The sequence below is a fragment of the Eptesicus fuscus genome, chromosome 1 (genome assembly GCF_027574615.1).
Source record: "Eptesicus fuscus isolate TK198812 chromosome 1, DD_ASM_mEF_20220401, whole genome shotgun sequence".
Taxonomy (NCBI): Eukaryota; Metazoa; Chordata; class Mammalia; order Chiroptera; family Vespertilionidae; genus Eptesicus; species Eptesicus fuscus.
This window is the reverse complement of record NC_072473.1, coordinates 127,730,557-127,756,901: the sequence shown is the minus strand read 5'-3', so window position 1 is coordinate 127,756,901 and position 26,345 is coordinate 127,730,557. Positions and strand designations below refer to the sequence as shown.

Here is a 26,345-nt window from a genome sequence, read left to right as displayed (position 1 = left end):
CAAAATCCCACGCTTGCATCGACAAACCATTCAGATCAAAGCTGGTTAAAGATGAAGCCAACACCCAAGGCTTCCTTCTCTAATAATCTGTGCTTTGGTCACAATAGGTTCCGAACTATCCAAAAATTGTGATCAGTTCTTTTGCTTCAGATGCTTCAATGCTGCACTGCAGATGAAAAGGCTACACTAACGCCACAGTCACAGAAAATGCTGCCTTTAGCCCAATGTCTACATCTTGGCCTTTGTAAGAAATAAACAGGGGGGGGGAACCCACAAAGTATATTGACATGAAACAAAATCTATCTCAAAGATAAACCATAGGCAGGGACAAAACTTGAATCAAATAAAGAGCACTTTGTCTATAGGCCTCTGGAACAGATTTTTGGGGAAAAGGCAGAGGTAGAAGAAGGGAGAGGTAGTGGGAGAGAGAAGGCAAGAAAAGTTGGTAAGGAGCTAATAGTTCTCATCTCTGAGTAAGGTAAAATGTGAATAAAGATTTTCCAGGCACAAAGACATTTGGCAACAAAATCTAAACTAGGTAAAGAGTGGAAAGGCATCACAAATGGCTCCACTGATGAGATATCCAGAGGTAGGGTTTGGGTAGGAGGTTATAAACAGGCTCAGTGAAGAATTTGGGAAGGAACTTGGTACAAAAGGAGACTCCAAAAGCCAGGAGTGAAATGATTCCATGGAAAATTGTAAACCTTTCCTTAACTATCAAGTTCCTCTTGGGGAAACACTGCAGCATTCCATGGTGCTTACACCAAGCTGGGTTGCACCTCCTTGCAAAGAACCCAGATATGTATCTCCACAGGTAAGGGATACAGGTATGGCTCTAGTCTATTGAGACACCCGTCCCGTCGCCAAAGCCAAATATAATGGCAAAAAGCCAAAGCAATACCATGAAATGGGACCCAGGTACTTCCTGCATTTACTAAATGGAAGTTGGAGAGGAGAACAAGAGAGAAAACAAACCAATAGATGTTCTTAATCCAACTCCAGAAACAAACCTATTCAGAAAGCACTTTTCTTCCTACCCTCATCTTTTGGCTTCCAGGCTCAGGATGTCATATAGGAATAGTAAAAATGATCAACTCTCTTCAGTAGAAATTCCCCTACCAACTGGTTTTTAAAAAGGCGATTCTAATCTTAACCTTGTATAAAATGTTGACTCCCAATAAAAGACTGCATTCCCAAGATGAACATAACAATTTATCTTAATTATCAAATTAAAAATTTACTGGCACACATTCCCAAGCTCAATTTTACTCTGGTCAGTTTTACATGTATATTTATGGTGCTGCAGTCCTTAATCAGAAGTAAAGGAGGCTTACAATTGTCACAGTACAGTGTATAATACAACAGAATTCATGTTTTTTTTTTGAGGGGTGGGTGAGGGAAACCAGGTCTCTTCCAGCTCTGGAGGAAACACGGCTGCCTCTGGCAAAGAAGCCGTCAGTGGGCCATGATTCAGGGAACAACCGCTTCTTTGCATTCTCTGCCTTTAAAGTACAGACAGCTGCTATTCGAGTTCCCAAGACAACATGGATTTATATAACCTATATCTTTTAAGTTGTTCAGGATAGGTTTAAGTTAGGCAAAGTAAATGAAACTGACCATCAAAAACCCTCACCACGTTACCCCAATTAAAACCCCTGGTTAAGTACTGGTAACTATATTCACTCCCAGCAATATCAGATTAGAAGGCAGAAGAGGCCAAAAGACAAGTATTTATAACCACTTGTGATGAATGCCTCCAAATGTAGAGCAGAACTCCATGTATGTGGGGGGAGACTGGAGTGCTTGTTTCCTTATCCCAAATCTCTAGCAGAAAACCATGTCTCAAGATCAAATACAAACATCGTTTTCAAATACTAGCTGCAGATTTTGGAAAAAAAAAAAGAACAAGAATACGGTCTTAGCCTGGAAAAAGAAGGAAACTCAGAAGTCAAAAGGAGAATAAATAAACCTTGTAGTATATTCATACAATAGACTACTACTCAATAACGAAAAGGATGCTGGTAGAATCTCAAAAACACATTGAGCAATAGAAAACAGGTACAAGAAAGTACACAGATCAGATGATACACATTAACACTCCATTTATCCTATTTATATGATGTTTTAGTATAGGCAAACTTACTCTGTGATGACAGGAATAAGATTAGCTGCCTCATCAGTTTGGGTGGGGAAATAGAAAACTTAAAATCTGTGCAGTTTACTGTATAGAAATTATACCTTAATAAAAAATACTGGAAAATTTACTTGTTCATTTAAAGGCATTGGAAAACAGACTAGGGCATGGGAGACAGAAATCTGTTTGGGAGTCCCACTGAAGAATTTTGTAATTGGGGGCAAATATGAACAAGACTTTCAGGGAGAGGAGTGGCATACACTGCAAATTTTTCTAAGCCTCTTCCTATATTGGCAGGAAGTATATAGCAACTCCTACCATAACAGCTGCCTGGGATAATCCTTTGATATATTGCAGAATTCAAAACAGAGGTTGAGTTTACTAGACAATATCCTGCTTTTCCTTCCTGCCCTAATAATTCACATAGTGACCCAATTGAAGCTTCTCAAAGTGGCATAAGTGGAAAAGTATACATCTATCAATATTTGCGAGACTCTTAGGTATATTATGTGAATGAGGTCATGATGAACACCCAGACCATACTGAGTACAGAAAAATCTCGCTATCATGGAACAGCAACTACTAGAGTCCTTTGCATCTTATAAGCTATACACAACTAACACTCTGGTAGGGTATTAATGCTGTGAGTCTAGAATTTTTCTATCTCTTCATTCTCATTCATGTTTCATTAGGGCCAGCTCTCTTAGCATTTAAGACTCAGGAAGATCATTACTCTAATGCTCTTGATTCATTTCCTCAACCCACTAATTAAATGTTTACTGACTGATTATCTACTATGTACAAAGTGATTGGGATATATTGTTGAGACATTGTCCCTGCCCTGAAGGAGCATACAGGTTAGTGGGGTGAAACCATTAGAATATATGAATAATTTTAACAAAACTGTTGAAAGAACACACAAGACCGACTTTCTATTTGGAGGTAAAAGGAAAAGCTCCTTTAAGAATGAGACATTTGAGCTCGCCCTGCAGAATTTGGGAGATGCAAAAGGAGATTAAGATAATTTGGGGATTGGGGATAAATATGGATGAAACACAGTGACACATGATATCCCAAGAAAATCATAGAGAGTGAAGACATAGAGGGCTTGAGAAAATGTTAATATACCCTAACAGTTTAAAATCTGGGTATGTTAGATCTAAGATATTTGTAAAATATCCAGATAGAAAAGAAGTTGTGTGCAGATGAATGTACACAGCTTGACTCAAAACCAGCACAATACCCCCCCCCCCAACCATGTTTAACAAATCTTTCCCTTGCTTGTAGCAAGTAAAGGAAACCCTACCCCAGCAAGCTGGCTGACAGTCAAGGGAATGGCAAAAAAGCACTAAGATTCTGACTATTTCACAAATAGTCCTGCTTTCTTTTAGGGTATGCCACTTTTCCAGAAACACTTGAATCAAAACAGAAGATGCTGCTAGAATGATGCCTACTCAGACAAGGTAAGATATCTACTCAACAAGGCAATGTACTTAGTACTTAATGCCTCTCTTCAAAAAAAACAAAAACAAAAACAAAAACCCACAAAAAACCTCATACCAATAGGCTCAATCCTTTCTAGAGTTCCAATAGGGCTCACTGGTTTGAGTCTAAACCTTTGCTCCTGCTGTCTAATCCACAATAGTCATCTTCTAAGTCCCAAGCTCAAACCCATTCATATCCATGCCTAAAATGCTCATGTTTTTCTCAGGACTACTAATCTATACATCAAAGAGCACTATTAAATGAATGAATGCATGACTGTCCAGAGGGATCAAACTCACTTCTAGCAAGAAGGCGATTAAATTATAGCTTTAATAGTCAGGTGGACTATCTACTACAGCCAGCAGTCTTTAAGCCCACCTACATCTCACCATCCAGATAGACAATTTTGATGTTAAACATAGCTCAAAAAGAAATGAGAAAATCTACTGTGCCTGGATAAAGCATATAGTACATTCCAAAGCCTTCTGATTTATCTGGAATAAGTATATAGTAATAAAACAAAAACAAAATCCAACCAGCAACAAATCCCTATAACTCTTAAGGACTTCTTAGGAGACAAGCTTCAAAAATGCAATGTGTTCCATTTGTGCTCACTTATGGAAACAATCAAACAGTCAATGATATAAAATACCTAATCAACAAGACTAAAATAAGACCTCTGAGGAAAGCCCACCAACTGGATATACTGAATTCTGATTCAACTTTATGAACGGCTTTTAAGAAAGATAGTTTTTTGGCTCTGGCTGGATGCTCAGCGGTTAGAGTGTTGTCACATATACCAAAAAGTTGCAGGTTCAATTCCCAGTCAGGGCATGTACAGGAGACAACAGATGGATACTTCTCCCTCACAATAATGTTTCAATCTCTCTCTTTAAAATCAATAAACATATCCTCAGGTGAAGAAAAAAAAAAAGCTTGCTAAAATAACCAATAAAATTAAATATCAAACCACAAATGACACACAAGAGTCAAAGGGGAAAAAAAACCCTATAGACTCTTAGGGCCAGAAGAACCTTATAATCATCTAATCAAACTCCCTCACTTTTACAGATGAAAATGACATGCCCAAGATCACACGGCTAGTGAACCTGTCTTGCAAACACTCACTGCTGATTAGGCTCAGTTTCATTCTGCTGGGCAGAATTAAAGCTCTGCATGGCCTGTACTTCCTCTTCTTCCTCATCCTCACTAGAGGCCTCTTCTGCAGCATGATTAGACCTTGGGGGAGGAGCAGTGGCATTGCCATCTGCCTTCTGGATTGATGGCTTCTGACAGATGTATTTAGGGTCTCTCCCAAGGTTACAGATTTCTTCAAGTAACTGAAAGGTATAGGAAATAAGATTATTTATTAGTAATTAAGGAATGGGGGAGGTAACTAGCAATTTTGGGACCATTTTCTACGTGCTAAGTGCCATAGAAGTGCCAAAACATTATATGCATGTTATGCACCATTCCTGAAATGTCGCCGTTAAGCCCATTTTATAAACTAGGGAAGTTCTGTGAAGTTAAATAACTTGTTCAGCATCACATGGCTGTTAAGTGACTTACTGATCTGAGTCCATGTCCTAATTTACTAAGCACCAGAACTCATATACTAGTCTCAACAATCCTGACAGGGAATTGGCAGGGCTAATAAATGTGGGGGGAAAAAAAGGAAGAAACAAAGATTACGAAGAGTAATAATATGCTTTTACAAACAGAACCTAGGCCTTGGCAACTTGTTCATCTCCTATACAGGAGGGAGCAAAAGTAGGTTTACAGTTGTTCATATGGAAAACAATATAATAATAAATAATACAAGAATGTTTTAGGTACTGTAAATCTACTTTTGGCCCACCCTGTATTAATTAGAAAGCAATACTAAGTGACTTTTTTGAAGGGGGGAATGGGCAAACGACCAACCCAAGGACATGAAGAAAATGAGGCAGACACAACCCTCTTTCTTATAGGCACAGTCTAAGAGTCCAAATGATCTCCAGCAGGCCAAGCCTTTTTCTTAAAGCTACCCCCCTCAATGCTGTCTCAACACTTCTCACCTTAATGATGGCAGTTGTTGCATCCGTTTTGAGGGTGGGCTGATGTCTCATAAGCTCATCAACAGCACTCCCCAGGTTGGATGCAGTATCCCCTTAAAAGCAAAAAAAAGAACTGTTAGACTGAAGAAAATAGAGCTTGACCTAATTTTTATGCCAATATAAGGAGGAAAGAAGAAAATGAGTTTTGCTGTGATTTTCTAATGTCATGCTTTCTCGAATGAATTCACACCAACCTTGGCAACCAAATCACTGGGGAGGAGGAAGGAATCATTATCAGTCTAGAAAACATATTTTAACGTGCCCATGTATGCCATATTCTATCCTGGCAATCTATATCAAGGCCTGAACTACTACTGCAGAGTAAAGAGAGAGAAAAGAAAGAAGCACAACCATTAACTCTCTGGCTGCCCTGGTAAAGAATGATAGCAGCTATGCCCTGGCCAGTTTGGGTCAGTGGTTAGAGTGTCAGCCCGTGAACCAAAGGGTCGTGGTCAAGGGCATGTACCTTGGTTGCAGGTTCGCCAGGGAGGCATGCATGAGGCAACCTAATCAATGTGTCTTCCTCAAGTTTCTCTTTCCCCCTCTCCCCTCCTTTCCACTCTCTGTAGAAATCAATGGAAAAAATATCCTCGGATGAGGATTAAAAAAAAGAAGAAGAATGATAGCAGCTAGAATACTACAGTGGTAACTGGAAGCATAAAGCACATTTTTAAAAACTGGATTCTTTCTGGAGCCTTACCTTCTTTCTATTCTTCAATGATCTGGTTTCAAATACACTGAGAAAAAAACCCTCTTTGTGACTATCTTAGGGACTTGGATATCAGAACAGAAGATTTCCAAGATCAACACCTTGGGACTCCATATGTCCTCTTGCTACAGACTAGATGGTGGACCTAGAAATCTACTGCTGCCCTCTAATACCCATTTCTCACCAGCACCATGACGGCACATTCAAGAGTGAACTGTTGAGAAGAGACTAAATATTATAAGCAGAGACTAAGGATGAAGTATTCCTTTCTACCTGCAATATCAGGTATGGTGATAATTCCCATTAGGATTAGCACACCTAGCCAGAGAAATGATGTAAAGTCAAGGAAGAGTTTCCTTGCCAATTGGTAACTTTTAATCATCTAAAATCTTGGCACAACAGCAACCAATTATTTTAATATAAATCCTGGTGACTTACCAAGGGGGTCAGAACTCCTCCTCCTCCGCATGGCTGGGAGGTAATCTGGAGACAGAAGAACTTTGAAGAGACGTTCAAAGGGCTGACACTGTACAAATGACTGAAGACCTCGTGCATTCAAGCAGAGTGCACTGAATACATTTGGGAGGGAACCAAGGACTTCACGAGTAGCAGGAACCTAGAGAGAAGGTAAAGTGAGTCTGAAGACATCTAAAAGAGTTCAGGTGTAGATGCTAAGAAAACATTGATCAGGGATATCACACAGATCTTAGTTTCAATACCACATACAGAAGACATGAGATAGGGTTTTCATGCCATAAGACGACTTATCAATTGTGTCTCTGTGTGTGTTTTGTGGGGAGAGTTATACATACAATATTCTTTATGCAGCAAAAAGAACTCACATCTTTGATAAGCAGTGCATGCAGCATGACATCTGTTAACCCATTGTCCTGGAGTGAGGAGAGCAGTGATGGTTCTTGAAATACAAACACAGTCACCACTTCAGTAGCTTAAAAAAAGAAAAGAAATATGAGATACAGAGATTCTTCACAGTTATTAAAAGGAAAACTCAAAGGCTAAAACAAAACAAACAAAAAAACCCACAATACTAAATGCACAACAATTTAAATAATTGTTCCTACCGTGAAAATTGCCAATATTACTCATTAGAGATTAATCATTATTAAGAATTTAGTGACTACCCTTCAAGATTTTTATGGGTAATGTACAGGCATGACAACTATAGTTAATACTGAATTACTGAATAATAATGTACTGAATCCTGGAAATATGCTAATAGATTAGATTTCAGGTGTTCTCATCACATAAGGAAACTACATGACATGTTAATTAGCTTGACTGTAGAAATCATTTCACTATATCAGATAATGTTGTACACCTTAAATAAATACAATTTTACTTAAAAAGATATAAAAACAAAAAATGACTTCATAGCACATTTTTATATGAATGAGGTTATATTGAATATAACTTGTTTCTTTCTAATTGTAATATACACCATAATAATCTCCTTTATCTTTCCCTGTCATAACTCATTCAATTTGAATGGCTGTATACTATTCCACTAAATACATGTACCACCATCTATACAAACACCAATTTTGTCAGCTTAAGCAGAAAAAAAAATCTAAGATGAAACAGGGGGTGGTTTGCTGGGTAAATGAACATAAGCTTAACTCATGAAAATGGACAAAATGTATTCTTAAAAAGCCTTTTCAACAACTTAAAAATATCCTCAGCATTGTTAGGAGTCCTTTGGTACTAACAAGACCAATTTTTGACAATATAATACTTAGATCTGTGCTGTAAAGACTATCAATGCTTCTAGAATATGGCAAAACTTACTCAAGATGAAATAGCACAGCATTAATGCATTTGTTAAAAAGTAACCAAAAGATAAGCTAGAAAAAATTAATATAAAGTATAATTTAGTGAAACTGTAGGTAAAAAGAATGAATAATTAAAACCAATAACTAACCCTATGAAAAGACAGGAAATGAGAGAAGAAAAGGCAGCTAGGATGTTAAAGAGAATATAGTTGGGTATATAAGTGTGGTAGAAGAGTTAAAGGTAGGATTGAGGAGGGGACAGAATCTTTATTTGGTGGGTTTCAGCATGAAATTGTTGCAGGACATCCCAACCCCACCAGGTGCTTCCTTACTGACTTGCCCTCATGCTCTTCCCAGCCTCCCCCACAAATTGAGTGAACACTACAATGAGATCATCTCCCCCCTTTGAGACTATTTTGCGCTGGCATATACGGCCTATAAAATTTAGACCAGCGGTCACCAAAAACTCCCCCTCAACAACCCCCTTGGACTATTAGTTCTCCTGTGACACAACTCCTGCTCAGCAAGGTCATACACTCACTTCCACCAACCACACCCTTCTTAACCCAGACACCCTGACCTATTTCCTACGGATATTTAACACCCACAGCGTCCTAGAAACAAACAGAAATTCTAGTTTTTTCATCAAGTCTTACCACAAAAGGGAGCACTGGGCTATCTTTTTACTTATTATATTGGGTACCATCATCATCTCTGGTGTAACAGGCACAAATTTAGGTATTTTTAATTCTGCAAGAGACTCACCTCATAGAGGCTACCCAGACAATGGCACAACTCATAAACCAAACAGCTCAGGCCTTAGAAGCCCTTAATGAGGAATAAAACAGTCTAGCTGCTCTGATAGTTGACAACAGATTAGCATTAAAATAGCCTCTAATATGTCAAGGTGGAGCTTGTGCCTTAAAGAGGACCTCCTGCTGCATGTAGTTCAATAATACAGGAAAGAGAAATAGAATAGTTCAACAAATAAAACAACAAACCAAAACAGCCAATTATATTACTAAAATACCCCAAGGTATTCTCAGACTCTCCTCACCTCCAATTAATTTTCCCTCCCCGGGCCATCTCCTTCTACCTGGGTTTGAAGGCTCTACACTATTACTTATGGACCTAAAATAATAATTGCTGGCCTAATTATTTTGGTTGGCTTTGCAAATTTGGTCTCTCTCAAGTACAAATTTTTTAGTAAGAAATCTGGGAGGTTGTCATGCTAATTCAAATGTCAAGGATGGCCCTAGCTGGTTTGGCTCAGTGGATAGAGCATTGGCCTGTGGACTGAAGGGTCCCAGGTTCGATTCCAGCCAAGGGCACATGCCCGGGTTGCGGGCTTGGTCACCAGTAGGCGACATGCAGGAGGCAGCTGATCAATGATTCTCTCTCATCAATGATACTTCTATCTTTCTCTTCATTTCTATTCCTTTCTGAAATCAATAAAAATGTATTAAAAAAAAACACACAAATGCCAGGGATTAATTCAGACTCTAGAGAAGAAATTTTGACCTCCACTGATGGTTTGTCTTAGTGTTCTCAGTCTCATTTCGTACATATATCCCGAGAGGGCTTACCTGCTCTCCATTCCTAACCCACAAGTACTTATATTTTCTTGCAGCCTCTTTTAAACTTCCCCTTTATATATATATTTTAAAAAAGCCTGTGAACTTGTTTTTCTCTCTCTGTTTAGGGGCTATCTCCCAGACAAAGTCATCCTTCCTTGGCCCCTGACCTGGGACTTCATCAGTGTAACAAATCTTTTTCTTGATCATACCAATGTACTACTGTTGTGAGTGTTATCCTCTGAACCTAACCTTGGGAGGGAGTCTCTCCATGTCAAGGTGGAGCTGCTATAACACAAGGGAATACTTCCTCAACCTAATAAAGTGGAAGAAAACCTTCAACTCAAAATCTTCTGCTAACCTCAAACTTAATGGTGAAATACTGAATGCTTTCCCCCAAATTCAGGAACAAAGATGTCCATTCTCACCACTTCTATTTAACCCTATATCAGAAATCTTTGCCAATTCATTACCACAACAAAACAAACAAAAAGAATAAAGATTATAAAGAGGTAAAACTGTTTGCAGATGACAAGATTATGTAGAATATCTGAAGAAATAACAAGAAAAAATTATGAACTACTAAGTAAGTTCAGCAATGTCACAGGATACAAAGTTATTATATAAAAATCTTAAATTGTTTCAGCAAGGGAGCTTCTAAGTTGTGGTAATCAAAACTACTCCTGCCAGATACCCCAAAGTATTAAAAAATAACTGCTACTGGTACAAGGAGGTTTTTCTATTTCTATACCTCTCACTAAATTCCTTTACAGTTTTAAGGAGAATTCTAAAAGCCAATGTATTTCATGGACTGTCCTGAATATGTATGGCACTGAATAAATGGCAGTTAATAAAAATGAAGTTTAAACAGCAGGAATACACAAAATAGTGCCAATATAAAATTGCAAATAACTACAAAGTACCCACAGCATCTAAAACTGCATTTTCTACAGTGAGAAACAATTTTCTATACTATAGCTTAAAGGTCTGACATTCAATTTTGAGGATGGAAACCATTCTGATTGAATTTTCCAGACTAACCATCGAATGACATGCTTCTTACTACACTTGAAGTGTTAAGTACAGCACAAAAAGCCAAATGTACAATACTACTTATTACCAATGATTCACAATAGTGGTTATGGAAGGTATATTTAACATTTCAGAAATGGATATTTGAAACTGAATTCTGATCTTTGTATATTTCACCACTAACTAGGAAGACATATAATCACACATGTAGATAGTAAATCTTGTTAGAATAGAAAAAACAGAGAACTCTGCTAGGTTTGTGCAACCAAACATCAATTCCACTTACCTAGAAGAAAAAGTGATGGGCCATAGTATTCTGCATTGCTGATGATGTGTTTCAGGGAGGTAGGCAGAGAACCATCCATCACTAAGAGAAAGGTGAATATTAAGGAGAATATGATCAGTCCAATAGTAGTTTAATGGTTGGGGATGATGGAGCAATGCATTACATATAACACACTGTGGTTAACAAAGTTAGTGTTGATTCCAATCTAACAGCCTCTACTCGTCTTTCCTCCCCAGATCATGTTATTTATTCCTTTGTCCATGCAATAACCTTTTCACAGTAAGCAAAGAATAAAAGAAATCAGACAGAAAGTTGGAAGTGAGTACAGAGTCAAAAGCTGGGAAAGGAAAACATAGGTGATTATGAAAACTGCTAAATGATCCTTAGATTTGGGTAAAGTGACACGAAACGACTAAAAGCTATTCAAAATGGCATGGCCTTTCCCTAAGCCGGCCTTATAAAAGAGTAGCTTCAGAAACTATGAAAAGGACCAATCTTTGAGAAAATCCAATACCCTCCAAGAAGATATATAGAATCTAATACCATGTCGTATGCCATCTGAGAAAGCTGGGTCTTGAATGGCCTTCTTGAGGAAATTCAACATGGATTTGAGAAGTGCTGCTCGTTGTGGAATACACTGGACTCCTGGCAAGGGAGAAAAGAGGATTATACTGGGTTCACCATTAGACCGCAGTGAGTAGGCACATAAAACAAAATTTTAAGAGACCCATATACACTACAGCAACACTAACAGACATTTGAAGTGATATCTCTGGATGTTGGAAAGCATACTTACTTAAGCTTTAAAACATTGGAAAACTAAATCACCATGGACTGCATAAAACTGATAGTAAAGTTAAGTTAAAAGCCCAAAGTAAAAAAGAAAAAGGGACAAATGTAATACTTTCAATAATAAAGATTAAAAGAAGAAAAAAAGTAAAAGAAAAATTAAGAAATAAAAATATTAGCTCTCTCATCCCCACTTCCTGTCATATTATTTTAACTTTAAAAAATTTTTTATTGTTTAAGGTATTACAAATTGTAGTACATATGTCTCCTATTTTTTCCCCACTGACCTCCCCTACCCCTCGGGCACTTGCCCTCGATCCCCACTTCCTGTTTTAGATATGTAGCCTACAACATAGCTGTTGTGATAAAATAACCTATGCAAGATCTTTAGAAAGCTATAAAATGCTATGAAATAAATGTTAATATAAGAAAACAAACACCAGAATGACAAAGTAACATGCATAGTCATAAGCAGCAAGCTTTCAAAATATACCACTCAAGCTCTCCCCAAAGCACCCTTCTTCACAAGTAATCCAATCAGTGTCAAAGATTGTGTGTCTATGTGTCTCCGTACCTGGACGGGGACCAGGGCATATAGTAGTACTGTTGTTGGAACCTGATGTCCTTAATTCGACATCCAGACGGTTCTCTATAGAAGTCGATGATCCTGGACTGTTTTCCATAGTCACATCTGCAACTAAGCAAGAGTTATAAAAAAGAAACTAGTTAGAATAAAAGGTACCACCCAAAAGAAAGATCACCTGAGAAATGTCTTCCATTAAGACGAGAGTAATGATATCAAAATAGAGGAGGTATTGAAACTCAAAATGAAAATGCAAACATTCCACTAATAAATATAAATGTATTTAATAACATTACTTATTTAAGACATGGAAATTAAAAATAATCATATAAAAGAAGTCCTTTAATATTTCTCAACCACAAAATTTGGGAGAAAAAAGTGGTAAAACATGCAATTTCATATACTACTGCTGGTTAATAGTAGATAGTAGGTAGAGCTTGTTGGGAGGGTAACTTAATGAATATAAAAAGCATTAATACTTATGGTTCAATATACAGTATGCTTATATGAAAGAATGCCTATGATACATTGAATGAACAATGTTGAGTATGTTAATCATATCATCTTCCCATTTAAAAAACTATACACTTATGCAAACATGTACTTGATTATGCATAAAAAAAACTGGAAAAAACTACATCCAAATAGTAGTTATGGTGAGTAGGGAGTGAGCACTCATTTTCACTTTATAGACTTCAATTAATAGAGTACAAAATGCATAATTACTTCTTACAATTTATAATAAAATACAATAAAACTTCATTAGTGATAGACCATTGTTTACATTTTGAAGTACTTCTTTCCAATCTTTTTTATACACATACATACATACATGTGCCTACTTATATAAAGGAAGCACAAACTCATGATTTTATAAACTGCTTTTCATTTAATAGAAACTTTTCTCTATGAGAATCACCTAGGTTGGTTGCTAAAAACACAGATTTCCTGCTCTTCACTTGCAAACTTAATGAATGAAATGAGCACTTTAGACAGGGGTCTAAATCTTTATCAATCACTTTAAATTATTCCTATGCTTACTAAAGTGCTATAACCACTGATTTATAACCAACAGTGATTCTTTAAATAGTCTCCTACACCACACCATTTAAATGTGACATTTTAACCAACACTCTGGGATCTCACCCTTTAACTCAAATACCAGCTTGCCCAACAAAATAGACTAGGGCAGTGGTCGGCAAACTCATTAGTCAACAGAGCCAAATATCAACAGTACAACGATTGAAATTTCTTTGGAGAGCCAAATTTTTTAAACTTAAAACTTCTTCTAACGCCACTTCTTCAACATAGACTCGCCCAGGCCGTGGTATTTTGTGGAAGAGCCACACTCAAGGGGCCAAAGAGCCCCATGTGGCTCGCGAGCCGCAGTTTGCCGACCACTGGACTAGAGATAGAAATTGGATAAAGGGGTTCCTAGGGACGGAAATGCACATAGGTAATTATGTTCAGAAAAAAAGGAAAGACAGCCTGTGGACATCTAGTGTCAAGAATGACAGCATTACAAATTCTAATAACTGTACTATAAGCATGATAACAGATACATATACTAACAACCTGGGGCATCAAGCTAAGATTAATTTAAATGGTAAGAAAGCTAGTTTGGAGAAGTTTTTTATTTTTGGCACTATGATTATGAACTATGCATGTGGGTGAAGAGAGGTTTAAAAAAAAAAAGGATACACATGATGTAGATTAAGAATGTTTGGTCTTCTAGCTTTCTCATTTAATGATTTAAAAGTTGTTCCCTATCCAAAAAAGTTTTCATCACCTCTCCTTTCCCTTCTCAAAATAGCCAGATAGTTTCAGAAAGTCCCATTTTAGAGCCTACATTTCCCTTCTCTTTCCCAAACACATTTACACGCCCTCGCCATTGTGGCTCATTTGGTTGGAGTGTTGTCCCATGCACCAAAAGGTGGTGGGTTTAATTCCTGGTCAGAGCACATACCCAGGTTGCGAGTTCAAATCCCTGATCAGGGCGTATGCGGAAGGCAAACGATCTATGTTTCTCTCCCTTCCTCTCACTGGAATCAATAAAAACAAAACAAGACAAAACACACCTACACGATATCAGGCGCTGCTAGATATACAGCAGTGAACAAAAAAAGTACCCTGATATTATAGAGCTTATGCTTTAGTGAGAATAGAAGATAATGAACCAATACTTAAGAAAATAGCTATTAAGTTTTGAAATAAACAGATTAACATCATAGAGTGACTATAAGGCTCTATAGCAGCCCTACCATATGCTTCACTTCCATCTCTGTCCCCAACAACATGTGCCTCCCTTTTCTAATTATCCTCATGAAAACGTGCAAATCATTTCTGTAGAAAAAAATTTGTTGTTGAAAATGTTTACTCAAGTCAGTTGTGCACTTTTAAATTTATGATGAAGAATGAAAATTGGGGTTGGATGACAGCTAAATGTCAAACACACAAATATTGACTTAGTAACTGTTAATTACCATCCATATCAGTTTCCATTTCTTCTCCTTCTTGTGCAGTATTGGGTCTCTGGATCTTTGGCTTGATCACAAAGGGACATTCTTTTCGGCACAAATCTACTTCATGCTATGATCAAGGGAGAAGCAGTAAGAAAATCCTACATATATACCAGGGATTAAAAATAATTATTATGAAAGAATGTGGCATGCAGATTACAATATTGGTTTATAAAAACAGAAGAGGAATAAGATGGCTTTTTAGAGTTATGAGCGTAGTTTCTATGCTCAGGTCTCAATGGGTATAAGTCTATGCAAAGTACTCCTTGTGTAATAATACCTCAAGTCGATAAATGAAGATAGAAAGTCCACTATGGGATTGAAAAGCTGCCATATCCAGATTGGTGATGAGGTCAACTACTCTGACAGCTCTGGTGACAAATGTTATCTGGTCCTGCTCATCCCCAAGAAACTTTATGACCTATCAGGGAGAGAGAAAGAGGCAAAACCAATGAAATGAAAAGACACAAAGCCATAAATAATACAATCTTTCGGAACCATTCACTCTAGGGCCTCAGGGAGGCAGCATGCATGGTATAGGAGGGAAAAAAAACATGTGCTTGATTTTTGGTGCTTGCCCAATGATAGCTCTATCACTTCTGGGGCTCAAGCCCCTGAGGTAATGGGGACATAAATTATGTTTCAGGATTAAAGAAAATATTCAGAAGAAAAAAAATCTGATGCCCAAGTAAAGCCTATTAATAGAACCGAACTTACAAAGTACCTTTATTTATATATACTAGAGGCCCAGTGCACGACATTCATGCACTGGGTGGAGTCCCTCAGCCTGGCCTGTTCCCTCTCGCAGTATGGGACCCCTCAGCGGATGTCCGCCTGCTGGCTTAGGCGCACTCCCTGCCAGAAGCTGGGCTCACTGCTCCTTAGCGCCACCTCAGAGGTGGGAGAGGCTCCTGCCACCTCCGCTGCGCTCACCAGCCATGAGCCTGGCTTCTGGCTGAGCGGTGCTTCACATGGGAACGCATTGACCACCAGCACCAGAGGGCAGCTACTGTGTTGAGCATCCGCCCTCTGCTGGTCAGTGCGTGTCATAGCGACCGGTTGTTCTGCCCTTCAGTTGATTTGCATATTAGGGTTTTATTATAAAGGATTCTTAAGTGTAATGCCTAAGTTCATAAGATGTTGTCAATGCCTTAACTAGTCCTGGGGCCTACTATCACACCATCTGGACTATGAACAATTCTTAATGGAGATAGGTGCTCTTAAAAGTTAATGAGATAACTAGAAGGCTAAACTATAAAAATTAAGTATAGCATTTTCTGATTAAGCTTTCTTATACTATTTGCTCACACTGTGAACCATTTCAAGCTTGCAACTCTACACACATTCTTAGCTGATTTCCCCACTATATATACATATATATATATAAAGTAGAGCACCTTCAATAAGGCTTCCATCATTCCACAGGAGACCAAGGCTTCACCACCAGCATCGTAACTGGCCAGATGATATAAAAAAGAGAAGAGAGCAGTGGCAAACTGGTGAGGGTATGGATCCATGGAAGGATCTACAAGGGAGGTTAGGAGAGGAAGAGAAAAAATATGCTTAGATTGTTGTTAAGCTAGCAGGATGTTAAACAAAGGCAGACAAGCAAAGAGCAGGATTCCTCTTGTTGTCTAGAATAATAATCAAAATTTACCAATCATGGCCTGGATACAGTTCCGTACAAGTACAGGCAAAAATCCATGATAGGATGCAGTTCCCGTACAGTCAATAATACTGCTGAGTTTGGGCGTTCTCTCCAAGTGGACAATTGATGTTAACGTTCGTAAAGAAGCAGCTTTAATCTCCTATGGAAACAGAAGGTAAGCATGGTATGTTTTATTCTTTATTTTTAAGTATGTTTTTATTGATTTCAGAGAGAAGGGAAAGGGAGAGAGAGACAGAAACATCAATATGAGAATCACTGATCGGCTGCCTCCTGCAGGTGCCTTGACTGGGGATCGAACTGTGACCTCCTGGTTTATAGGTCAACCCTCAATCACTGAGCCACACCGGCTGGGCAGGTATGTATTTTAAATAAGTAGATTACTAAAACAAGTTGCTATTACCCAAAATTCTAAAATTTAGGTCATTCTACTGACAAATGATTTGGGAAGATGGGACTGTTTAGAATAATATTGAACACCCAGCATTTGTTAATTCTGCTGCTAAATAGCCAGAGAAAGAAGTAAACGGGCCAGGATTCTCTCTTGGGGTTCATTCTAAATCCCTGGGAAATACCAAAAGGCAAATAAATACACACAAGCCTAAAATACACAGCAAAATATTAATAAACACTTACCATAAGCTGCTTATCCGTTATCTGAAGGACATCTACCAATTCCTCTATCAACCCATTATACAAGATACTGTTTGCTGACTCCTGCAAGGCATTGGAATACACTGAAAAAGGAGAAATAAATACTTTAGGCGAGAAGGCAGTGGTCAAGCCACTGCCCAATGAGAAACCTTTTGACACCTACTGGTTCTGGGTAAGGATTCCCTTCCAACCAGCAATGCTAGGCAGAATAACTGAATTCTAGAAAATCAAATCAAATATGATAAGCTCTAAATACCCACTTAACCAACAGATTCTCCAATCAATGGTTTCGGTTGTCCTGACCAAAGATCTGGGGGAATGGAAGTATGAAAAGAGAATGAAGAGTTTTTTGATAATGTAAGACTTCCATTTTAGTATCATCAGATGCTTCTGTGTTCACTGGAAGCAAAAGGCTGTAAAGAACAGAATGTATGCACTATTGCAGACTAAGCCAGAAACTTGCATGACATTGGCATAAAACTTGAGAATTCATGTAATACACTTTCAATAAATCCCCACACAGAGACAATACTGGACCAGTGTCCTGCAATGCAAACTAGTAGGATTAAGCATGCTTAGTTTTTTAAAAAATTGAATTTATGGGTTACATTGGTTAATAAAATTATATTGGTTTCAGGTGTACAATTCTACAATACATCATCTGTATATTGTATTGTGTGTTTACCACCCCAAGTCTCTTTCCATCACCATTTATCCCCCTGTACCTTCTTTACCTACCCCCATGTCCCCTTCCTTCTTGCAACTACCATAAGCACATTTAGTTTTCAATAAACATTTCCTGAGTACCCACTAACACACCAGAAGTTATGGTAGGTATGAGTACAAAAAGAGTAGGACTTTCACGTCCAAGAACGCATAGTTTAAAAGAGCAGACAACTAATAACATAATAAAAGCTGACAATATTAAAAGCAGATACCATTTTATACCTTCTACATGCCTAGCTTATATTAGGTGCTGTACAGGGTTTTAACTCTCATATCAGCCTATAAAATAAGTGCTGTCCCAATTTAAATGAGGAAATAGAAACCAACAAGATAAACATGTGGCTAGAAATCTGCAGAGTCAGGGTAAGAGCCCAGGACTGATTCAGAAACTGGTGTGCTTTTTCCTATACCACCCTACAGTAAAATTAAAATGTATAGTATTGACTACTTAACAAATACTTTCTCAATTATTTCAAAATTATACACCTGAAGGTCATAGAAGAGGAAGATGAAATGGCAAGGAGTGCCAGGGGAGATGACTACCCAAACACTCAAAAAAGATAAAACTCAACACTGAATCCATGTATCAATACTCATCCTGTGCTCTTTCTGATCCAACATTAAGGAGCTTAAGAATGATGAATATGGTGAACACTAGGAATGCTGGCAATTTTACAATTTAACTTGCCACTTAGGTAACTACAATAAGCCTCACAGCAACAAAGACAGATGAAGTTCAAAGGAAATCAAGTCTCAATGCCTAACTGGGGCCTGTTAATTAGAGTGTTATTCTCTTACCTAATATAGATATTGCATGCAGCCTCGCCTGAACAGCTTGCAACCGCTTCCTGTGATTAGAAAAGCCATGGGCCAGTCGTATATGTGTAAATAACAGCATCTGTAGAGACAGAAGACCTAAATTAGGAAATCAATGGAAAAGGTGACTATACTTTCTAAGAGCTCACATACCTGTTGAGCTATTTGGTAAAATGGTTTACTGTTGCTATTTGTTAAGATGCCAAACAGAACAGTTCCACTCTGAGGATAGCTGATGAAGTGGGAGCGAGAAAACAGAGGCACATAGAATTCTATTATCCCAACATAAGCCAACTGATAGGCAACAAACTGGATACATCTGGCAAGAGTTCTGATTGTTATTAATCAAATTAAGTATTTTATCACCATTACAGTGAGCAGAAAAAGACAGCATAACTAAATGTGTTCTCCTTTGGTATCCAAAATGTTGTACTACCACCACTTAACTCTCATAAGAAGAGCTGAACTAGGAAGAGTGGAACTCATAAAAAATGAGAAAACTAAGGCTTAAAGAGGCTAATTTGCCCATGGTCTGATTAAAATCTTCCCGCCACAGTGTCGCATAGTCCAGCACATACCATTAATCTATATGAATAACATCCACACCCTTTAGATATTTTTAGGACATATCGTACCTGCTTATCCTTAGGAATGCTGTACATTTTGGTAAGAGATTCCATGATTTCAGAAGGGCTTTCTGAAATCTACATTAGAAAAAAATAGTTAGGAACAAAAAGTAAACCAAATGTTAAGAAAATAGTCAACAGTCAAAGATTCCTCATACCTTGTCAAGTTGCTCTATGTGAATATAATGTAGTGTGTTACTAGTTGTCTGAAATAAAAAAAGATAGGAGAGTTGTTAGGAGTCACTGTGTACCTTAGCTTACCCTGCCATAAGACTACAAGAGCTGTCTGAAAACCAAGCTGTCACCCTAGGGTGAAGCCTGACTGAGTGCTCTTAAAATCAAGGTAACTTTAGAGCCTCCCCCAAATACCCATTTTATATACAGACTATTCTCAGGAAAGCTTTGAAACCAGTAGCATGAAAATGTAATGTACATAACCAGACACATTTCATATTCTTCCTTGTCCCCTTATAACCTTCATTGTCTTAATCCTCACAGCCTCTGTATTCATAGCAAAAACTGAATCCATGAAAATGGTTTCTCTTTAAATATGCATTAGAGCTGTTTTAAAGGCGCCATTCATGTAAAAAGTTTATTTATTTTTGTTATATATTGTACGCAAAAGAAAAAAGATCTTATTCACTAGGCCACTTCTAAACCAAACTGAATTTTAGTATCTCCTCAAAGAATATGGAATGACCAGATAATTGAAGCAGAACCCTGGTGAGCATTATATAGATTTCTTGCAGGCTGGCTTAAGTAGAGGAGCCATCACTATCCAGATTATTATAGTGCATGTTGGAACTGAGACTAAGAAAAATATAGTAGGTATAGTAGCGCCCCATATAAGGAGCCCTGCTTTTGGCAGCTCCAACGTAAGATCCAAATCTATCAGAGCTGGGCATACAATGAACACTTATTCTTGAGAAGCTATTAGGTATGTTTAGCTTGGGAAGGCAGCAATGTAGCTCAAAACCATTCCCTCATTTAACTGAGGAGTTCTAGAAAAGTCAACCCCAGCTACAGTAAATCATAGACTCTATCAGAACAAGTCTGATTGAGACTCACCCTTTTCTCGATTTTGACCTCGGCCCCAGGGTCTGCATAGAATTCAAAGTGTAGTGTAGTTGCACTGGGTGGGTATTTCTGTGTATAAAGCACATGAAAGAATCAGATACCATCTTCTCCCAAGTCTTCCCTCAGCCCTAGCCACTTTGTGCAACTTATTGTGGCAGCAGAATGAGCATTGTAGTCAACAGCTACAGTGTCTTCATTCCTTGTCTTAGCAGAGCTTCGACATCTTATAATACAGAATCAGGATGATGGAGCCTAGAGCTCCAAAAATTTTCGTATTTCTTACTAATAAGTCAATTTGGACTGTAACTATTCTCAAGAGGGAAAAGAGGGGCACTCCTGCAAAGCAGTAATGAATAAGAATCTAAGAAAACAAATACAAGAGTCTAGGCACCAGCTCAAGAATGGAAAAAAAAATTCTTATGGAAACCTAATTGTGTATCACTGCCTATTGAAACAATTTATTTAAACTATGCCTCATGGGTATACCCTCACAATTCCTCATATACTCCCTTCCATGTCACTCTATACCACTTCTCATGATATCCAACTGCTTTTCTACACAAGCAGATACCAAATCCATATAATTCAGACCCTGACAACAAATGGTCTAACTCTAGAAAAGCGACATACAAAACAAAGTAAGACCACAACCGCATGCCAATTAAAACATACCCTTGAAAGAAACCAGTAACAATGGTTGCCTCTAGGGATGAATTATTGTACACCCTTTTATACTCTTAGAATTTTTCACATGTTTATGTATTACTTCTTTTTCAAGTACACATTATTTTTCAAAGTCTCATAACATGCCAAATATCGGTAAGTAAAAAGATGTGTGCCCTGGCCGGTGTGGCTCATTTGGTTGGGTGTCATCCTGTGCACCGAAAGGTTGCCAGTTTCATTCCCGGTCAGGGCACATGCCCGGGGTTGTGGGCTTCATCACTGGTAGGGGGCATGAAGGAGGCAGCCAACTGATGTTTGGTGCTCACACAGATGTGTTTCTTTCTCTCTCGATGTCTGGTACTCACACAGATCTCTCTCTCTCTCTCTCTCTCTCTCTCTCTCTCTCTCTCTCTCTCTCTCTCCCTCTCTCTCTCTCTCTCAAAACCAATAAAAAAATCTTTAAAAATAAGTGTGATTTCTTAACATAGGCTGGCACCAAAATGGGTAAGAGACATCATGCAAATCCCAGCAAAGTGTATCATACTGTTTTGCCCAAGATGTGAAGAACAAGCTTCTTATACATAAAAAGATTCAGAATTAACCAACTAAACTTCACGATGAAAAATTAGAATTCTAAACTAAATACCCTGTAAGATTTATGTAGCTTTGATTATTAAACAGACAACACTCACCTCCCATATTATCCAATATCCATCAATATAATGCACCCTACATAAAAATATACCAGCTAAGATGGGAAAGTAAATTTGTTCTAATTTATCATTTTCTGTGACCAGAAAAAAAAGCCCTCTTGCACAGGAAAAAGGCTTGCTAAAAGTCAATAAATTTCATCACAACCATTTTGTCCTATACACAATAAACTGATAAAAGTGGTACATCTTGCTGGAAAATATAGTTGCTTTCTTGGCACAGAATTGTTATAAATCCAGGTGTGCCTTGTGATTCCACAGTAACACATCAAAGCAGAGGGAAGATGGCCTGAGCTCATAATCTAAGCATGGATGAAAGGTATGAGCAGGACAGGGCATGAGGGGTGCACATGGGAAGCACACAGAACATGTTAAGTTCTTAACCCTAGTGGTAGAACTGTTCTTCAAACATTCTTAAATCATGCCAGACTGTCCAGAGTTCCCGATAGCTCCAATGAAAGAATGCAAGCAAATGCACTTTTTGGGATTTTTCATCAGTTTCAAATCGATTCACCCAAATCAGCTTTCTACTCAAGAGCTGGGTATGAACATACACTATGTTTCTGAGGTTCTGCATCTACTACCAGCACATTGAGGGCACCATTTCTAGATGAGGTTTACTATGTCTCAATTGATCTTAGGTTCTTCAAAAGCTCTGATGTGAAGTGGTAACATTGTAAAGTAAGGCTCAAATAGAGATCACACACAGCTCTGCCAAAAGACCCACATCTCAAAGAGTGACTTACCATCATATGCAAGTCTCTGCAACATTCTGCAAGTCCGAAGCCATTCTCCTTTCCACCCCAGCTCTTGGAAAAAGAAAAAAAAAAGACAGTGTTTGAACAGTGCTTAAGGTAGCTTTGTGTATAAAACATTTAAGAATGTGGCTGCCTGGAACACAGAGTAGAGAAGACACATAATGTGCAAGTCAAATGAAAAGAGGAAAATAAAAGCAAGAACTTAAGACGTGAGGCAAGATCATCTGCCTAAAGGTAATTTCTCCCATAAGATCAAGTTCACTGTTCTGTAAGGAAGTTACGAGGGAGAACATAGGCAGCTACTGCAAGCAATTGCATTCTACATGCTTGCTATTATACCTGCTGACAGGTGTGTTTTGTCGCACCAGGCCTTCAATACTCATCCTACTCAATTCCCTCACTAGGGTGAAATCACATGCTCTCTAGTTCCTCCATTTTACATGAAGCAAGCTGCAAAGGAGAAGTCTCTGTACTAATCACCACTACTGTACTTCTGACACCACAAAGTCTAAAAACTCATTGATAATTACTAGTCCCTAAGGTAATGGAGGAGAATGGCTCAACTGTACACTAGTATTGGCTTCCATATCCAAAACCCAAGCCATATAATCCTTCTTACTAACCAGCCTGCATTCGTAACAGTGTTTGAGCTAACAATAATTTTTTTGGCCTAATTTGGAACTCTTCCAAGGCTGAATTGGACATCTGTTGAAAACATCCAAGAATAAATGCATTAATCCCTGCTTTCTGGGACAAAACATACTAGGATAAATAAACTGAACAGCTTGGGAAGAAAAGCTGAGTAGTGAAATGCTTTGGGAAATAAGGGCTTTTTATTCCTGGGAATCTGGAAGGCCAAGGCAAAGCACATTCTCAGAAAAGATCTTAGAGTTCACACACCTCTGGCTGACCATCGGGCTCTGCACAAACCAGAAATAAAGACCAACCAAAATTGAAGATACTGAGTATTGAGACCAAAGACACCAAAATACACACAGAGCCCACCTGCACAGACTGGGAGGTTTTTTGTTGTTGTTGTTGTTCTGAGAGTTTAAGGCAAATCACTAGCTGACCACTAAGCTAATAGAACAAAGACATCAATGACCACACAAAACAAAGAATTATGAAATTGGTTCAGAAAAGTATAAACAACAATAAACTCTGGGGAGGGGTGAGAATCTGGCTTCTAAAGTAACCACATTATGATAGTAAAAATAAATAAATTATAGCCAACTGAGGAGTAACCGATGGCTGATTAAGATGTCTCTTGCTCTCTACCCCCACCACAACAATTTGGCATCCATCCCACCAAAAATGCCTTTGTGGCCCTAGCTGATTTTGGCTCAGTGGATAGTGTCAGCCTGCGGACTAAAGGGTCCCAGGCTTGATTTCTGTGAAGGGCACATGCCCAGGTTGCGGACTCTCATCATTGATGTTTCTAACTCTCTCTCCTCCCTTCTTCTCTGAAATCAATAAAAAATTTTTAAAATGCTCGGTGTAAACTGTGGAATCCAGCCCCAATAAGCCAAAAGATCCATGGTAATAGGCATGTACTGTAGACTTTGGTCTCAGCTACGGATCTTGCAATGGCCTGTGAACTGGCTGCAGCCACTCTCAGCAGTTTGAGAGCCCCAGGAGAACACGATCGTCAACAATTATCCATAGGTAATAAAAGTGAAAGGACAAAAGTATTAAAAATAATAAGAGCTAAAATAGTATGTTCATGGTTCACAATGTAAAAAAGTATACCATGACATCAAAAACGTAAGAGGGAAAGTGTAGATGTGTTTCTCTCTCTCTCTCAAATTCATAAACAATTTTATGACTAAATATAGACAAATACTGATGCATTATTCGCTGTGGCGATAAGAGAAATATAACAAAACTGAGATAACTGTATGATAGCATGACAGTATTTAAGATACAAAAGAATATATTAATTTCTCCTTTGATGGTATTAGCTTTGTTCCTGCAAAGAACTTGCCCACACCAAACATAAAAACATATACTTATACTTTCTTTCAATGCTTTTAGCTTCATGCTTTTAACATTCAACTTTTTAAATAGATCTTAATTTTACTGTGATGAGGTAAGGTCTACCTTAATTACATTGCGAATAGGTAGCCTGTTGTTATAATTTATTCAATAATTTTCCTTTTTCTGCTAATTTGATATGTCATCTTTATTATAAATATAATTCTTATGTGTTGGATTTGTTCCTGGAAACTTTCAACGGGCCAATTCCAGTGTTATTACCACACTATTTTAATTCATATAGCTTTTAAACAAAGGTTTAACAATAGGAAAAGTAATTTCTCATTACATTTTCTGTATTTTCTTGGCTACACCCCGGACTTCCAGTGAAGAAACATGGAATTTGCCAAAGGCCATGAGAATAAAGGCTATTAACACTTGATGCTACATAGAAGAAAAGGTCATTCAATCCAAGGACCTGAATTTGTAAGAGGGAATAAGCTTGAAGGGCTGTACCTCTTCACAACTTTCCTTTTGTTTCTTCTGTTGTCACAATTAATTGTTTTTGAATATTTCTACTATCATTAGTGTCACCAGAAAATTACTTTCCATCTTGTGATCTAATAAAAATCAAGCACCTACAATTAGAAAGTTGTGGTAACCTGGGATCCTTAAAAGAACATATGCAAGCCAAGCTTGATTCATGAAAGTCTGTGATATTGCCGAAACCGGTTTGGCTCAGTGGATAGAGTGTCGGCCTGCGGACTGAAGGGTCCCAGGTTCGATTCTGGTCAAGGGCATGTACCTTGGTTGCGGGCACATCCCCAGTAGGGGGTGTGCAGGAGGCAGCTGAATCGATGTTTCTCTCTCACCGATGTTTCTAACTCTCTATCCCTCTCCCTTTCTCTCTGTAAAAAAAATCAATACAATATATTTAAAAAAAAGAAAGTCTGTGATATTGTGACATTTATGACGTATCACCATTATATTAAATACAAAGAAGTGATCTACACTAACAAAAATATGCAAATTGACCATACCTTCGTGATGCCCACCAGCCAATCAGGAGTGAGTATGCAAATTAGCCCAACAAAGATGACAGGTTAATTTGCATATGCAGGCACAGAGCAGCCGGGGGCAGGGCAAGAACACAGGCGTTCCACACTGCCCCAGCCACTCCGGGCCTCTGGGCAGAGTGGGAAGGCGGAAAGGCGGCTCTGGGCTGGAGCGAAGGCAGTGCCGGCAGCAGGGGAAGAAAGGCCCATTCTTGCACGAATCTTCGTGCATCGGGCCTCTAGTTTCTTATAAAATTATGTAAAGTTAATATGGGAAAACACTGATGTTTATATGGTAAGTAAATAAAGTAGGATTCAAAATTATATATATGATATGCATTCAGCTATATAAAGAAATATGCATAGGACAAAGTGTACCAAATGCTAAGAGTACATGTGATTATAAATTTTCTTCTGTACATTTCTAAGTTTTTAGAACACTAAATACATTTTTAAATACACACACACACACACACACACACACATTTATGGGAGGTAAATGTTTAGTTTTATTTTATTGTGTCAAGTATTACAAATAGTAGTATATTTTTATTGATTTCAGAGAGAGGAATAGAAAGATAGGAACATCAATGTTGAGAATCATTGATTGGCTGCCTCCTGCA

At 38.1% G+C, this 26,345-nt stretch overlaps 1 protein-coding gene across 1 annotated transcript in view; it reads right to left on the bottom strand.

Annotated features, from left to right (window-relative positions):
- Nucleotides 1-26,345, bottom strand: part of HUWE1 (HECT, UBA and WWE domain containing E3 ubiquitin protein ligase 1) — a 138,630-nt gene that overhangs the window by 69,381 nt on the left and 42,904 nt on the right. Inside the window, exons 8-24 of the mRNA XM_054713817.1 lie at nucleotides 22,682-22,744; nucleotides 20,554-20,631; nucleotides 19,644-19,691; nucleotides 19,495-19,563; nucleotides 18,842-18,941; nucleotides 17,300-17,400; nucleotides 16,655-16,805; nucleotides 16,395-16,522; nucleotides 15,278-15,418; nucleotides 14,962-15,067; nucleotides 12,470-12,592; nucleotides 11,650-11,751; nucleotides 11,107-11,187; nucleotides 7,267-7,373; nucleotides 6,863-7,040; nucleotides 5,677-5,768; nucleotides 4,748-4,959 (exon numbers count right to left, since the gene is read on the bottom strand). Coding sequence (XP_054569792.1) covers nucleotides 4,748-4,959; nucleotides 5,677-5,768; nucleotides 6,863-7,040; nucleotides 7,267-7,373; nucleotides 11,107-11,187; nucleotides 11,650-11,751; nucleotides 12,470-12,592; nucleotides 14,962-15,067; nucleotides 15,278-15,418; nucleotides 16,395-16,522; nucleotides 16,655-16,805; nucleotides 17,300-17,400; nucleotides 18,842-18,941; nucleotides 19,495-19,563; nucleotides 19,644-19,691; nucleotides 20,554-20,631; nucleotides 22,682-22,744 — 1,880 coding nt within the window. The remainder of the gene's footprint in view (nucleotides 1-4,747; nucleotides 4,960-5,676; nucleotides 5,769-6,862; nucleotides 7,041-7,266; nucleotides 7,374-11,106; nucleotides 11,188-11,649; nucleotides 11,752-12,469; nucleotides 12,593-14,961; nucleotides 15,068-15,277; nucleotides 15,419-16,394; nucleotides 16,523-16,654; nucleotides 16,806-17,299; nucleotides 17,401-18,841; nucleotides 18,942-19,494; nucleotides 19,564-19,643; nucleotides 19,692-20,553; nucleotides 20,632-22,681; nucleotides 22,745-26,345) is intronic.